A 16,892-nucleotide genomic window follows, 5' to 3' on the forward strand; every position below is an offset into this window, starting at 1 on the left:
CAGGCAAAACACACACGACACTCAGTTCACAGTCATGAATGCATAATAATTCTTTTGAGGGTCCTTTCAAGGAAGAATGCTGAAACATAGTATTTTCAGTTCAACAGTGTATGTATTTGTGGATCACATTCTCGTTTGGTTTACTTCTTCCTTCCCTAGATGAAGTTCAGTCTTCCAGTGTGAAAGAAGGAAGTGTTTCTTAAAGGCATTCTAGCTGGACCCACTGGTAAACAAGTCCCATTTTAAGAAATAAAATATTATCAGGTAAGAAAAGATAAATGAAAATAATGCACAAATCTTTCCAAGAAACCACTACTGAAATACAAACTTGRCTCTGATTTCTTCAGGACAGTTCAAAAAACACCAACACATGAATGTAACAGGAGCAGTTTTCGATGCTTAAAGCCGTAAGACTGCAAATCGTTGCTTGTCCTGAACAGTAATGGAGGTATAAATATCATTAATTTTACTAAACTTATGTAGGCACTGATGACAGCAGCTCATTTATTGTTCATGAGCACGTTTCAAAACAGCCAGAATAGCYGCTCACAGCTGTGTGAAGCTGTCCAAGCCCATATGTTGCTGGTCTCCCCACAGTGACATTCCTGCAGCATTTGTGGTAGATTGGTGTCACAAGGTGTCCTATGGGTGGCTACAGAAACAAAGCAGACCTCCTGAAAAGCACGTGGGCACAACTTTAAAGCCCAGCTGCTTGCACATCATGTAAAAATTGTAACAGAATAAAAATGGGATATTTGGGCCAAGATCAGCTGTGCAAGCAGAGAAGGATGGCTGTTCCTGCCACTTCAAAGCCAAGACTGCTAAGCCAATAAACAGTTTCTTTACCTTTCTATCCATGAATTTAAACACAAGAAAGTTATTTATTTTAAACTCATGACTGGAAAGGTAAAGAATAAGGGAAATCAAGGCTTGTTAAAGCAGAGAAGAGAGATGGAGGGAAAAGTGTACACTCTACCTAACATATGTGCTACTTTCCTCAGATTTGGCAAAGTCTTGCGGAGCTGCTGGTTCTCCATGAGATCTCCACCCTCCAAGCCCTCCTTGCTTTATTGAACTTGATGTTTTTCTGGAGTCCTTTCATCCAGACACCATGCAGTGTTCAATATAGCTTGTGGGAAGGGCTGAGGTTATCCAGCTCAACACTGTATCAAGAGAGCTAGCTATAGTTTCATATTTTTCATTGGTTGTGTTCCCTGAAGGTACTTTTAGTGGGGACTTCTGTAGTTCTGTAGCACGAGGGCAATTTAGACCAGGAAGTGCACGAACACTTTACCTCTGAATTCATTCTGTTCGGCTTGTAGGATCTGGAACATTTGTTAAAAGTTGAGGATTCTGAAAATGTCTATTTAAATAGCAGAGTTTCCTGCTGTGACCCCAATGGTCATTGCTGCAGAAACAAGCAGTAATAGACAGTATTTGTATCAGTACATCTGCAGATGCATTACACCAACGGTAACACATCGTGCAGTGCGTACTTGAGATAAGCTCCTACACAGTCGTACGGGGGATTGTTTCATTTGAATAGCATAAACTCAAGGTTTCTGAAGGCACTCACAACAGACTCTTACAAGAAGGCTCTTACGAAGGGACTGAGTGTAAGTCAGGCAAAGAGGTGTTATAAGGACGTAAGTTTTACCTGTAAAATGTCATTGCATGGATCAGTTCTGACACYTGCGAAGTCAGAGGTTCAACTATCAGTCCTAAAACAATGACACCATTCTGCTAACAGCAGAAAAAATGCATTATATTCCCTCATAGAAAAAAAAATGTTATAAATACAAATTTAAGTTTCTGCTGAAACATAATGGATAGATAATGGATAGATACAAGGGTTTCTAGCCTCATAATACAGACCTGAAATAAATTGAAAATCAAATTTTTTTTTAAATACTTTTGCAGTGACCTGATAGAGAAAAGAACAATGAGCTGTATGCAGCTCATTTGCATGCACTTGCATACAGATTATTACTTCTTATTTAATAAAATATTTCTTTGTCATAAACAGGTTATGCTTAGATCTTGTAAGGGTGTGCAGTAAGGAGCAAACATACAGGCTGTCCTTGAATGGTCAGTATAATGACCACACGTAATTGTATTTGCTCTCTTAGGACATAGAGGGTGTCAGAGAGTGCAAACAAGAAACAGAGCTACATATCTCTACACCTAGTTACTGAATAGGACTGGCCCAGAACGAAGGGTAAAATGGAAACTATGCATCTGCTAGGGAGSTTTGGTGCACTAGGAGGGGAGGGCTGAGCATCAAAGATGAGGAGTTCAGTTTTGGCTGACTACTCTGCAATCCTTAATCCCTTTTTTTTCTTTTTTTTTTCAGATTTTCCTGAAAGAACAAATGTATTTTTTTGCAGACATTACTAATTCATTTGTCACTCACGAAAGAAGAATAAATTAAATCAGTCTTTACAGGAGCTGTCATTTCTACCACTTGAATCTATTTTTTCTTTTCTATTAGGATTCTTCTAAAATGGAGCTCATTTTAAATAAGCAAGCGCTGTAAAATCACACTGTAACACTGTAATATTTTATCTCTCCAATTCAGCTAGCCTAATAACTGTATTTTGACCCTTTATTTCTTACAGCTCATAAAAGCCTGGTATTTTGAAATTATTTGATTATAAATCAATATTACTTTTAAAATTCAATTTTTATTCTCATTATCAGACATTGGCTCTAATGCATTTGTGATTTTTTTTAATATATACTTTATGTTATTATCAGTTTAGTTCTGTTTATATTCAGCCAGTGATGGGTTGTAAACCGAAATCACTGTGGTATCACAATTCAAAGATCATATAAAACCAAAGCTAGCAAAGCGAGTGAGTGTATCAAGGCAGCAGGCCCCGCAAGAAGAAAAGATGCTGGAAAGAACTGTACTGGTGTAAGGATTCCTGTTCCCCAAGGAAGAAACGATTTGAGGAAAACGTTTCCAGCACTGTGTATGGCAGCCAGGACCCTGAGTGCAGTTGTCCAGAGAGACTCTGGCCTCCCAGCAGAAGACATAGCTGCCTCAACTCTTGCTGATCCTCTGCCCAAAGCCTGAATAGTACTGCAACATCTGGTGGTATTGTGACACCAAGAACAGAATAATGAAAGATTCGGATGGGAAATTTGGTGATGATTACCGCAAAATATTTATAATCTATCATTAAACTGAGTAAGTCTGACTTCAAACTTTAGCTTTAGATGAACTTCCTAAGTTGCTGTAAGCAAATGGGTCTTTGTCAATGTTTGTACCTGTTTTGGGGTATCAGACCCTTTGGTCCACTGCCTGCACTACCAGAAACAGAACGTTTCCCACGTGTTTCTTGCACATACTTTCTAGGACACAGCCATTGTAGATATTCTGAATTACTCCTAAGTGGTAATTCTGAATTCTTTCATCAGTGCCTAATGCCTTCTCTCTTTTTAGCATGAAGAAAAGAAATATCCAGAAACATCTGGGAGCTCTACAACGGGAACACATTTATTGATTTTTCCTTGCCTTATATCTAGTCTGTGAGAAAACAGGGTTACAAACACAATAACATTAAATGTTGGAGAAAGATACAATATTGAGCTGTGTGTGAGTGTGTGTGTATGTGCGYGCATGTRCACTATTACCAGTGATTCAATTTAGCTTGAGTAAAGGTTAGATATGTCAGGAGTGCATTGGAGGAATAACTTGCAATGTAGAAGAAACAGCCATAGTGTTTCTATGCCCACTACTGAAGGCTGAAGAGTATAAATGCTTAATAAAAGGAATAAAAGGCCCAGGGGAATAGAAGAACATCAGAAAAATAGCCGTATTCAATTAGATCAGCAGTAATAAAAATGGCAACAGATTGAGCAATATATTTCATAGGACATAAATACATATATGTTTTAAAACATCTCTGGCCTTTCAGTGTGGAACCATTGACCCTCAGCAATATAATTTCATCATAGAAAGACACATATTTCACTTTAAGAGATTACAGGACTTTTGGGAAACAAAAGCAATTTTTTCCATCATGTCTTTAAGTCTGTGATTTTGGTACAGAAAGTCATCATTGTGCAAGCCTGATGGTCATTCATAACGTCAATTCACTTTACTGAAGTCACCAAAAATAGGGTAGTGGCCTTGTAAAATTATTATGAAGTGAGACTCTCACTGTATCAAGACCCAGAAGGCTCACTGCTACCCTAAGAAATTCTCTTAAGTATGAACTAGAATGAACTGTTCTGAGTTTCTTTAATTTCAGTGCACTTATTCTGTGCTAACCTACAAGCTGCAGATGCTGATCTAGGAATTTTGAAAAAAACATTTTTTTTCTTTGGAAAGAAAGAAAGTTACTTTCAAAGAAGACTGTTATGAGTTCAGTATGTTTCATTTTAATGCCCTCATAAGCGCAAACAGCATGTTGAATCAATTATTTATTTTTCAAATACTTAAAAAATAATCATCGTGATTTTACTGTCAAGAAAAAAAAATGAGATCCCAAAACAGTTAAGGATTACAACCCTGACTGGCTATTTATCTTCAAGTTTTAAATGAGGTATAGGTAGGGAGACCATTCAGGTTAACTGAAGTTAATCAGCATTAGTGGTGTTTAGTACTTCCAGAAATCASACACTCCTAAACTCACTTAAGTAATTAATATGTAGAATACTCTAAAAGAATGGACAACTAATCTCTCTACTTCAARTAATAGTTTTATCCTATCTTCCTTCCTTCTGCAGCTGCTAGGAAGTGGCATGTGTTCATTGGAACAAGTTTTATTTGAAACAGAAAGGCTATTGCGTGAAAGGGATATTCCTTGCAAATTATTATTACTGCCAATGCTAAGAGAAACAGTTTTCGTGTACTTGCCTGTTGAGATAGACTCGTTTTTCTGTTAGCTGACCATTGCCATAATTTGGATCTTCATAGGGTTCATTCTGCACCACTTCCACACCTTCACCTCGGTCACTCTGCTCATGGCTATGCTTGCTTATCATGTACAGCTGCCCAATCCTGTACTGCAAAGCAAAATCAAGAACAATGTAACAGCTTTGTGCAATACATGAGTATTCAAAAGCCAATGTCATACAATGATATAAGACTATCATAGAATCATAGAGTCAGTAAGGTTGGAAGGGACCTCTGGAGATCATCTAGTCCAACCTCCCTGCTCAGCAGGGTCACCTAGAGCATGTTAGACAGGGTTGCATCGAGGCGCACCTTGAATATCTCCAGAGATGGAGACTCCACCACCTCTCTGGGCAACCTCTTCCAGTGCTCTGTCACTCTCACAGTGAAGACATTCCCCCTCACGTTCAGGCGGAACTTCCTGTGCTTCAGTTTCTGCCCGTTGCCTCTTGTCCTGTCACATGGGACAACTGAAAAGAGTTTGTCCCCATCCCCTTGACACCCTCCCTTCAGATACTTGCAGACATTGGTAAGATCCCCTCTCAGTCTTCTCTTCCCCAGGCTGAAGAGGCCCAGCTCTCACAGCTGTTCCTCATAAGGCAGGTGCTCCAGCCCTCTGATCATCTTCATAGCCCCATGCTGGACTCTCTCCAGTAGATCCATGTCTCTTTTGTACTGGGGAGTCAAGAACTGGACGCAGTACTCGAGATGAGGCCTCACCAGGGCAGGATCACCTCCCTCGACCTGCTGGCAACACTCTTCCTAATGCACCCCAGGATACCATTGCCCTTTCTTGGCCACAAGGGTACATATGTGCAAGTAAAAGATAGTTTGAGGGGGAAAAACAGTATTTTGAAACCTCGTTTAGACTTATGAGCCCAGGTCTTCTCATTATCTTATTAGTTTAAGTCCAAGGCAACACTAGTGCAAAAAATAACAAAAGCCATGTGCACACAGATGTATAGAAACAGGCCGGTCACAAATTAAGAATAAATAAATAATTAAGCTACCGCATCCACACAATGACATGCAAGAGGGCTATTGGTAGGTAACATCTAAAAACTCTGTGTTAGACAGAATTCTTCTGTCATGCCRACACGGCGCCAAATACTGGAGCGGAGCCCTGCAAGCAGATTCAGCCGAGCTATTGCTGATTCACAGAAACAGGGGCCTCAAYGCTTAGAAAACACAGGTTGACTCCCAGCCCTTAGAACAAGAAGTTTGAGAAGAATGATTTAGCAACATTATTAAACTAACTTTGAGCACTTAAATGATTCTTTTTATATAGATTCTCAGGTTACTTAGGAATCCCAAACCCAGGATGGTTAATCCAAAGTTGCTATTATAGAAAAATAAATTGTACCGACAAGAGCCTTTTTTTGTCAGTATATCTACTGCTATATTAGGGTTTTGGCCTCCATAGAAATGTAACAAAAAGCACATCCCTGGCACCTTCATTGGAAAAGATTTCAAGAGCAAAACTGTCCTATCCCATTCATTTTCCAGTCTGGGATTTTATTCTCATTTAAGTCCCTTCCAAATTCTTGTGTCATTCTTGCAACAAACTGTCCTTTGACATAACCAGTTTTCGCCATTTGGATTCATCTGTCCCCCAAAGTAATATATTTAGGCATTTACATGCTAATCACTTCAATCACATCAATCACTTCAAATACAAAGAAGCAAACACAAAAGCCTAATGACAATCTGACCTCAGGAAAAAACTCCATGAGATTCTCATAGTTATTACATATTGTAATCAACAATTCTACCATCATAAAAAACTAAAATCCCAAATCAAAAGAGCAATTAGCTCAAAAAAAAAAAAAAAAAATCACAGGCCTTATTAACAGCTGTGAACAAGACAGTCCTAGCAAACAGGACCATGAGGAATATAGCTGTGGAGGGTTCCTGGCCTGGAGCCCTATTTCATTCCTCCGCAGCAGACAAGCCACAACAGATGAGATGCGCAGGGCACACACTGTGCAGAACCACTGGCCTGGGGAGCAGGGATTTCCCTCCGCGTACCCGCTGACTGCGCAGAACGGCGTACAACCTCTCCTCCTTCCCCGAGCTTCACGCTACAGACACTACAGCAGTGAAGCAAATGATTCCTATCAAGCGTCTTTCAGCTGATAATCTCAAAATACTAAAAAATGCCTCAAGTATATAAAAAGGTTCCTTAAGGGCAAAAGGGTGCTGTAGGGGAGGGACAATGTACCTTGGACCTATTTTCTTTTCGTCTAACCTAATTAGACAATTTCAGTGGATTATTTTCCATTACTTTTCTTTAAACACCTCCTCCTTAAGAACATAAACCACTCTTAAACCTGTTAGAATTAGTAGAGAGAAGGAGGACTAGGGGGAAAAAGCAGACAGTTGTCATAAAATTATTGAGTAACACACTGGTCAACTCAATTAATTGTGAAAACATGACTCCTGCAACATCTCTGCATAAGTTCTGGCAAGGCAACTTAAGAGCTGCCTGGAAATGTCAGTTATGCATATAATATTTCTTCCTCTCCTTTCTCCTCGTAACTGGAGAGAACTGATGGCCTCTTTTTCTCTTAGACWCATCACTCTTTCTCTTCACATCGCATATAACTCTGGAGAATCTACTCTCTCAATACGTGGAAGGGCTCCTAAGACATCCACTAGAATGGTAAGTAGAAGAACGTGACTTGAGCAATCAGATGTCAGCACTATCTCCTTCCCATATGCTCAGCTTTCTCATCTCCATTATCTTYTTCATCCAAAATGTCCCCATTTCAGAGATGATCCCTAAAATTATTTTTCTTGCTAATCTAGTTATCTATCTTGATCTCTACTGAGATATGTATCTTCCTCCTTCTAATTATATTTAAACATTTTGTCCTAATCGTCAAGTCTCTAAAGAGCTCTAATTTTCACGYATATACTTTAAATAGTTACATGAAAACTTGCTTTCTTTCCTTCACTAATAATAACACAGGCAAGGCAAAGTTTATAGATAGAGGTAGTATATTTCATTAGACCATCTAGTACAGCTGGAAAAAGCAGACAAACTTTCAGTTACGTGAAGCTGTTCTTCAGGTCTGAAATCAAAGCAACAAATTTCAAAGCTGAATGCAAGTTAAGAAAAAATGYTCTGCTTGTAATTAGGTATGTAGCAATTAGACCACCTGAGAGCAAAAATACTTTGTTCCTGCGGAGTAATAATGATGTTAGAAAAGAGGAGAGGTGATAAGGTGCTTATCTTCTAATGGAAAGAAAGAGATAATTAATTTATAGCCTGTGGAACATGAAAAGGTTAGTTGAGGAAAGGGAGAAAGAAATTACAGTTTACCATAAGAGCAGTATCTCTACTGAGATCTCTACAGAGATTTCTGTTATCCCATAAAGTTATGACTYCTAGTTACCACGGACATCTCTGAAAAATGTTTTGTTTCCTAACTGCATGYATCACTTCATTCTTTGATCTCCTTCTTCCATGCAGTCCTTTGCAATTTTGCTCTCAATTGTAATGGTCAAACACACATATCTCAGTTTCTTCTGGATACATCTGACCAGAGACATTAAGAGGAATGCAAGCTCACACTGACAATCAGTGATGGGGTTGGAGTAAGGTATTCACTTGCTCTAATATTATGAATCAGACCTATCGACCGATAATAACACTACATGTTTTGCTAACCAAGAYTGCTATTCTTTCATGGACTCATACTACCAGAAACCGCCAGCAAAATACCAAATCACAAAGCCCATAAATCAGTGCTAGCACATGATTAAGAACGGATAGCGTGCACGCTCACGGCACTGCTCAGGTGATGATCAGCAATGCCAAGCAGAAATTGCTTGACAGATGTTGCACAGTCTGCGCTTAARGAAAGGATCTACCTCTCCGATGAGACTCAGAATCACACACGCYCCAGTTCTACCTGTGCTCCCCAGAAGGTCCCTGAGGCAGCTCAGCTTCTCACCTGGGAGACTTGGAAGAAAACAGAAGGCGCTGCAACCTCCTACTGCTGCTCACCTCTCACTGGGCAACGACTTTCCATAGCCACGTACCTGACACGAGTCACGTGAAAATATCCACATTTCCTTACTATTGAACTGACTAGTCCTGCTAGGGAGCAGCTGTACTCTGCAAAGGAGACACATGCTGATACGTACTTTAAAGTATAATACAGCTTAGCTCCTTTGTGCAAAGCCCATTTGTTTTTATCTGGTTTATTACCTTTTAATGTCACTTTAGAACAGGATGGAAAAAAAAGGTTTAACTTCTAAAATTATAGTACTTCACCAAACTAGTGAGTATACAACTATCATTTCATATAAAATTTCTTTTTAAAAAGTATATATTTTTTAATTTACATGAATAAAATCCAAAACAAAGACTTATCTTTTAGAACGTTATGAAATTTAAAGGCCCGATAAAAGCCTTCACAGCTTTTTCTAAGTTCCTATCCATACTGTGGAGAAGTATCACCGAAGTAACATTTTACAGCACTAGATGGTAATCATTATTCCCGTAAGCGTAAACTGATCTGCTGATATTATTTATATTGCTCTAGTCACATCTGAATTTCTGTGTACCTAGCTGTAAAACAATTTTCCGAGCCTCATACTGTTTCAGTGGAAGTCAGCAGAAACTCATGCAACGAATTTTACCTGACCTAAATTTGGCTCTGGAGAAAAGCTCATTAAAAATATCTTCASCTTAATAGAGGAATATTTTCTTCAGTATCAGAGGAAGAACCTTYGCACAATTATTTCAATAAACAAATGTAATGGATGTAGAGTTATAGTCTTCCAAGGACATTGATGTGCAGCTTTTCTAGACTTAATGTTTCTCAACTCCTAATGAGCTAGATGTTGTCTCAGTGGTGACTTCTCTTTTCCTTCAACTGGCAGATGGTATTTGCCTCTTGGGAATTTAGTCACCCCAGAAACACAGCTTGTTAGCAACAGCATAATCATGGTCTATCTGATTCTGCTTAAAATTCCAAGTGAGATCAGAATTACTATTTTGCCTTTCTTGAGACAGAAAAAAATAAAGGGTCCACCTTATATATCTTTCATTCAGAGAACTCCCATTGCCCTCAATAGTACAATCTTTTTGTTAGATTACCTTGTTAGCAGCCCAATAAGAAAAAATTAGGCTATAAATGAAATTTCCTCTTAGCCTTTACTAATATGGGGACTTCAGGTTTCAACTCTGCTGTAAGTTTTGTGTGAAAACAAGCAAATCCTTTAGGACTTTATCTATTCTCCCTTAAAATAAATGGGGAAAAAATGTTCACCATTCCAACTGACTTGGATTAAGTCTTTAATCTCTCTCAATCTTGGTTTATTTACAAAGTGATGGAATGTTTTTTTCTTCCATTCTTAGTTTTATCTGTCTACTGCAGGACATAAAAACCTTAGGACAGGTGGGGTTTTCTTTTCCCTATTTTTGTAGAGCATTTACATAAGGAGGCCSAAGCTTCAACTGCTAAAGAGACCCATGAACAGATACTCCTTAAAATTTTGACTTTAGTTTACTATGGCTAAATGACAGACTCAAAGTCACCTGCTCCTTGCCTCAGCCTCCTCCCAAAGGTTTGCCAAGGAAAACAGTCCTGCTGACCATTGCCCAGCTTTTGATCTAATACCAGTCTTAGAATACAGCCTTTCAAAATTCACATGCAATGCAAAAATAACATTCTCTCAAAGGAGATTTCATTCTGAAGTTATCCAAAATTTGATTTTTTTTACACCTGTCTGAAGCTCTTACCTGAATGTTCTCAAAAAATGTAACAGATATATCATTGGCTTGATCTGATACAGCAATTCTTATATTCCAAAGAACTGTTGAACCCTTTCATCTACTTTTATTTTTCCGTAATTAGATTAAAGCATCAGGGACAGTGCTGCCATTTCAACTTACACAATTTATTGTTGTAAGCCAGCAGTYAGATCTCTCCCTGCAGTTAGAAGCCTGAAGCCAGGAGATGCTGGATGTCTTTTATACCTATTAAAGTTAATGGTTGTTGAGAGTACTGTACTCTGACAGTGGAAAATATTTCTCACACAATGAATCATGCTAAAACATGCCAGTGGCTTCCAGTCCTGTTCTCAGGAAATCACAAAGGTGAAACAGAAAGAAGGAAGAATTACAGCAGCAACAAAACTGAAAGAGATTTGTATTCATGCACAGACACGGATCCAGCTACGGATAAAGGGCAAATTCTGCTTCCTTTGATAGCAACGTGAGTTTTGTCATTGTCCAAAATTTACTTCTAGCAATCAAATAAAATGGACCGACTTCATCCTCGACTGAATCTAGCTAACCCTACTGCAGTAATTCTGTATGAATCCAATGGCAGTATAGTAGGAAGCTGCTTAGGTACTTTTGATTTATAGAATGATGTTTGATTAGAAAAAACAACATTTAAAATTGACTGATAGGTTTCTGATTTGTTTTCAAGTCATAGGCTTTGGAAGACAAGTGTGTTCCCTACTGAATATGTTTCAAGACTTCCTTCCGGCAGTTCTGCTATTATTATACGGTCTAAAGTCTCACTTAGAATGCTAGAAAAGAAGGGGACAAATGAATGCATATTCCAGTTCTGCAAACTTACCTTCATATAACTCTGCTAAAATTTCACCACATCTCTATAGGACAATCTTAATATCAGCTTATTTTATATTTCTTCTAATATAAAAAGGTTAATAGGAATATCATGTAGCAATGTACAATAATTTCCAAGTTATGATTATTTAAAACAACTTCTGATCATTCCTCAAAGTACCACCAATGAAATGAGTAAGTATTGTGATCCCCAGGTAAGTTACTTGTCCAAACATGCACAGTCTGTCATTCTAAACTCTCTCTCTTAAAAGCAGTTTTAAAGAGATATTTTGTGTCTGGGATAAGTTAAGGGAAAATGTACTTGCTTGAGTAAACATCTTTATTTTGGAGGATATATAGGAGTTTCCTATTGCATTTTTTCATGTTAAAAAGCATTATTTTCAGGTCTTAACTAAGACCTATGCCCTACACTGCCAGGTTTGTACCCAAATATAATGAAAGATTATTCATACATGAAGAGTTTACGGTTAGATACAGGACACAGGCAAAAGAAACATTATCCTCATTTTGTATTTAAATAACTGAAACAGAGATCAAATGAATACCTCAAGCTTAAAAAAAGATATCTGTGATACAGTAAGGAACTTAACCTTGATCTAGTGATTCCAAGCTCAGGGCTTTCCTCACAAGACACACTTGTAAATCTTTTTCAATTCTAAACCACTTATCCAGAAGTGCTTTTTCTTATTGTATTCACTGACTTCRTATGTAATTTTTCATATTATTATCGTTATCGGACATCATTCTGTTGGCYGTCTGAAGTGGCTGAAGCCTAATGCACCCCCACGGTCAGCTGTGGTTCCTGGAGAGCCCTCCCATGCTGGCAATAGTAACACGGGCTGAAGGATGGAGCACCAAGACTGTGCCTTCTGGTAGCCACCCTCGTGTAGATGATGAGTCACAGTTATTAAGAATAATTTAAGAAAATCTTTTCCATGACACAAGCTCCAGGTTCTGACAATGTGATTTGTTTTCCTTGCTATTAACATTCCTAAATTGGTTTTAACTAGCATAGAGGAACGTACAATGTGCTAGTAGCTGATGTTTCCTATACTGTCAGATTTGCTTGGCTCCTACCAGGCCCCCTTTCTGCATAGCCTTTCTTTTCAGCTGTCATTTTCCCTCCTGACTCTCTGAGCTATTACTCTGCAAGCAAGAGAAGGGCACACCTCTCTTGCCTTACAGCATACGTTATCCACCACCTCAAGGTTTTACTACAGGACATTGTCTATGAAAAGAAATGTGGCTTTTCTGGAAAACACCTGCTTACAAAGTAAGCTCCAGATTTTAAAACTTGTCACGTAAATCGGACAGACTTGAAATTATCACACAGTCAGACAATCTGCTGCCACTGAAACAAGCATTCTCTTTGCCTAGACAGTCATACGCAGGAAGAAGATAAACTCTCATTATGAATGAGAACTTAGAAGTCTCTTATGTTGCACAACTTACCAGTATGAAAGTAGCAGTTTATAATCCTAAAATAGCTGTTTTCTGCTAAAATGGCTACACTGTGGAGTAGGGTCATGCGAAATGAGTACTGCTGGTTTTARCTGCTGGGAAAATCTGCAGAGAAAGCACGAACAGCAGAGAGCGAGAGCAGAAGGCTGGGGGGGGGTTGCAGCCCAATGCACCGCCTTGCAGAGATACCCAGGCTACCACTGCACTGGCATTAACTCTCATGTAGTCCAGTTGAAAAGCAGTATATATTAATATATGTGGATTCTAACACATTATTTGACTTCTAGTATATAAGCTAAGATGTTCAGAGCAAACTAGGCACCTTTGCACTGCATTCACTTTGCCACCTGGGAATACCCGACCTGCAAAGAAGTTTTTATGASTTACAGAGTTATTCTGAAGTGGCTGTCCCTGAGGCACAAATAGAATACTAGAAAGTAGYTCCAAAAGAAAAAGTAGCTTTCTAAAATATTGTCTTCAAAAGCAAAACTATTTTTACCTTTGCAAAAAGTCAATTAGTCTTCAGAAACAACGGGGTGGACTCATTACAAGAAGGAGTAACACCAAAAATCTGCAAGACTAACTTTATCTGATTATGGTGGGGTGCCACAGTTAAAATCACAAAGCTAGYTGTATCTAAAACCATCCTCTCTACCATAACACTCTTTTATACCGCTTTTTAAAGTAGTTCCAAGGGTCATTTTATCTTAGGGTTAAATCATATTACAGATGCAGTTTGTCTTGGAAACAAAACATAAAATAACAGGCAGGAAAGCAAAGTGTCAGACCCTCTGTGAAAACTACCATTACTTCCTGATGTATGAACCAAATCCATACATGTTTGCAAAAAACTGTTATGGTAAATCAGTGGGTTGAGAATCAAGGAAAGTTTTGTGTCTTAGAGAATTATTCACTCCAGAAGTTGAATATTTTATTCTGAATTTTATTTATTTGGGAGGTGTGCCCATATGTCACTCCATGAAAGAGGAAAATAACTACTAAAAAGAGTGAATATAAAATAAGGTTATTTTCAGAAGGTTATTTTGTCTGCAGGTGAATTTACATGATGTAGCCCCATGACTGCTCAGGACAGGAATCTGTATAAAACTTCCCCCACCAACTGAGAAGTAAAGACTACATTTCTGGCAAAATGCTGGCCCACTTGCAGGCTGTCCATTGCCTGAGCAGGGTAGAAAGGAGGGAACTCACCTTGCCCGTCTAATGATTTGCCTGTCTAGTGGCACTGAGGATAAACTAAAGCTAAGAGTGTGGGGTTTTAATTCACGCTGATGGCTGAACTCATAGACTAAGTTGTAAGGAAGGCAAGAGCACTTACTAAACTAGTATACAATGAATGGTTTAAAGTAATGTTTTGATTAAAAACAAACAAAAAACCCCAGCCATATGAACAAGTTTTCTGGAAAGCTTTAGCAGTAAGGCTATAATAACCACTATAAACATCCAGTCCTGAGATCTGAATGTAAACATGATGCAACGCTGTGATCCTAGAGCTTAGAAAACCATGCAAGTCACATAGGGCTATAGATGTCACTTACACTAGTTATAAATAAAAAAAATCTGACTAGTTAAGATTTAGAGCTGAACTTGAGATTTTTCTTTCAACTAATTCCTGCACGCATCTGCGACTCGTGCTACATTACACATCCGCTGACTTGCATCAGCAGCATTCTTCAGTACTGCCCAGATCCGCGGCAGCAAGCTTTTGTAGCCTCACAGGCAGACRGTTGCAGCAGGAATGGTTGACTTTGTATGCTGTGAAGTGCAATTCCTACTGCTTTTGTGTTTGCTTTGCCTTTCAAGGAAAAAAATTATATCCCTGAATTAATTTTTCAGTTACAATTCTTCTGAACAATTGGGCAACAGCTGTATACATACATATAGTTGTTGCCCAACTGTCGTTCTAAGAACTTTATACATATATATACGCACAACACATATATACATACACATATATGTATAGGCATTATAAGAGAGGTATAGTATTTTCAACTAAAGAAGCACATTTTACACATTTAAAGTAAAAATACTCTAAATTTGCAGTATTCTGGCACATTAAAGACAATCAAAATGAGTTACATTGAAATCAGTAGGAGCAGGTTCAGACTGGCAGTTAAGCAGTGTACCACAGTAGTCATTTCAATTTCCACTGAAATGAAAATTAAATTGCAAATTTTCAGCTTACAGCAATATGTTTTGCCAAATATAGCTCATGTCCTGTTCAAATGCTAGTAATTTTGTGTTCCTGCACCAGCTGTGCTATTGAAAAAGGCCAGCTGTTTATTCTGGGTGTACAAACTCATACAATTTTTAAGAATCATTTTTTATTAACAATATTTTGCTGTAGTCAGTTAAATTTTTCAGCAGTTTACACTATGTGCTTTTTACATAATTACCAGTAATACTCTACTACTTAGATCCATGAAGATACAGATATTTCTAAAAGGATGTATATAAATTTTCAAGACTCAAAAATGTCCTCTGTTCAGAAAAGGAGAGCACAGTTAAAAGAGGCTTATTATGTTATTTGACCAATTAAAACTAATCTCTCTGTAACGCATACTAAAACACTCCTCTTATCTGTTGTTCTCTCTTTATGAGTACCTGTCTCCGATCAAGCTATAAATATGTCATGCCTTTAACTGCAGTTTATTGCTTCTCAAACATAATTCATTTTGCCTTTCAGTACATATCTGGTTCAATAACTATCAAATACTATTGACGTACTTTCTAAGTCAATACAAAAGCAAATTTTATTTGTTAAATACAATTCATCATGAGATTCCTTGTAATTAATTTGAAGACTGAWGTTCAGAGAGCGGTTTATTAAATCTCTTTAAATTTTTACTTAGAATTAAGTAAAATGAAGTAAAACTTCAACACAATTTTTGTAGAGTTTGCTGAAGTTCTTTTAGTAACCCAAACGCTTTTTCTGATATTCCTGGAAAATACTGCTKCCATTTCAGCTAATCCAAGAAAGGTCAGAATGGAAAAGTGTAGGCTTCCTTCTTGATGACTGCCACTAATCTCTTTTCAGCAATACGCACCAGCCCTACATGCAAGGTGACACGTGAATCCGTATTTCCTCCAGCGGAAAGTGCCATTATTCTCCCTGTAGAACAGCTTGCACAAGCAGGAGTGACTTTGCTCACCTAAACCACGTCGTCAGTARGTGAGGCTCAGAGCAGCAAGGCTGCGAAACACGTATCAGAACGCTGGAGGTTATTCCCACCTTCCCCAGGCAACCCAGCACGTGCATTTTGCTATTCTTTATGCTCCCTGTTTTTGGAATAGGTTAACAGTTTGCTTTATTAAACCAGGCAGCAAGAGCTCTTTATGTTTTTTCCATTAATATAAACTAGATTTGTGGGAAAAGATGAAATTAAACTTGTTTTGAAGGCATTTTTGCTGGCTAGAAACAGGAAACACTGTGGAGAACAGTAGTAGCCAGACAACGGAAAACACGCAACGTGTGAGCCACAAAGCTGAGCCTGACCACTGCCAAAATGTGGAAGGATTTTTTTTTTTTTTTTTTAATTCAACTCATTTTAAACCTGGAATATTTAGAGCTGCATATATCCTTTGACCCTTTCAAAAGTCAAGAGAGTGCTGAAATGGAATTCAGAGTTAACMTTATCTTTAATTATAAACGGACCAAACACGTGTCTATTCATATTTGTTAGAAATTATTTTTCTCTTTCTGCATGATTAATGGTAATTACTTAACGTATTAGTAGAACTTCTTTCCCCCTCAGGCTACTTTTCTCTAATTACTCTTCTTCAGTAATTATTACTCATTTTTTATGACTTATACAAAATCCCTCATATCAAAAACCTCAACTTTCTAGTACAGAGAATTTGATGTTTTCAAAAAAAAAGAAAAAAAGTAAATTT

At 38.0% G+C, this 16,892-nt stretch overlaps 1 protein-coding gene across 1 annotated transcript in view; it reads right to left on the minus strand.

Moving 5' to 3' along the window:
* The window catches only part of PITPNC1 (phosphatidylinositol transfer protein cytoplasmic 1), a 92,767-nt gene that overhangs the window by 43,852 nt on the left and 32,023 nt on the right, over nt 1-16,892 (minus strand). The window contains 1 exon segment of the mRNA XM_085304709.1: nt 4,868-5,016. Within this exon segment, the coding sequence (XP_085160835.1) occupies nt 4,868-5,016 (149 nt within the window).

The sequence above is a fragment of the Rhea americana genome, unplaced genomic scaffold, assembly GCF_003343005.1.
Source record: "Rhea americana isolate MKP2758 unplaced genomic scaffold, rheAme1 scaffold_21, whole genome shotgun sequence".
NCBI classification, from domain to species: domain Eukaryota; kingdom Metazoa; phylum Chordata; class Aves; order Rheiformes; family Rheidae; genus Rhea; species Rhea americana.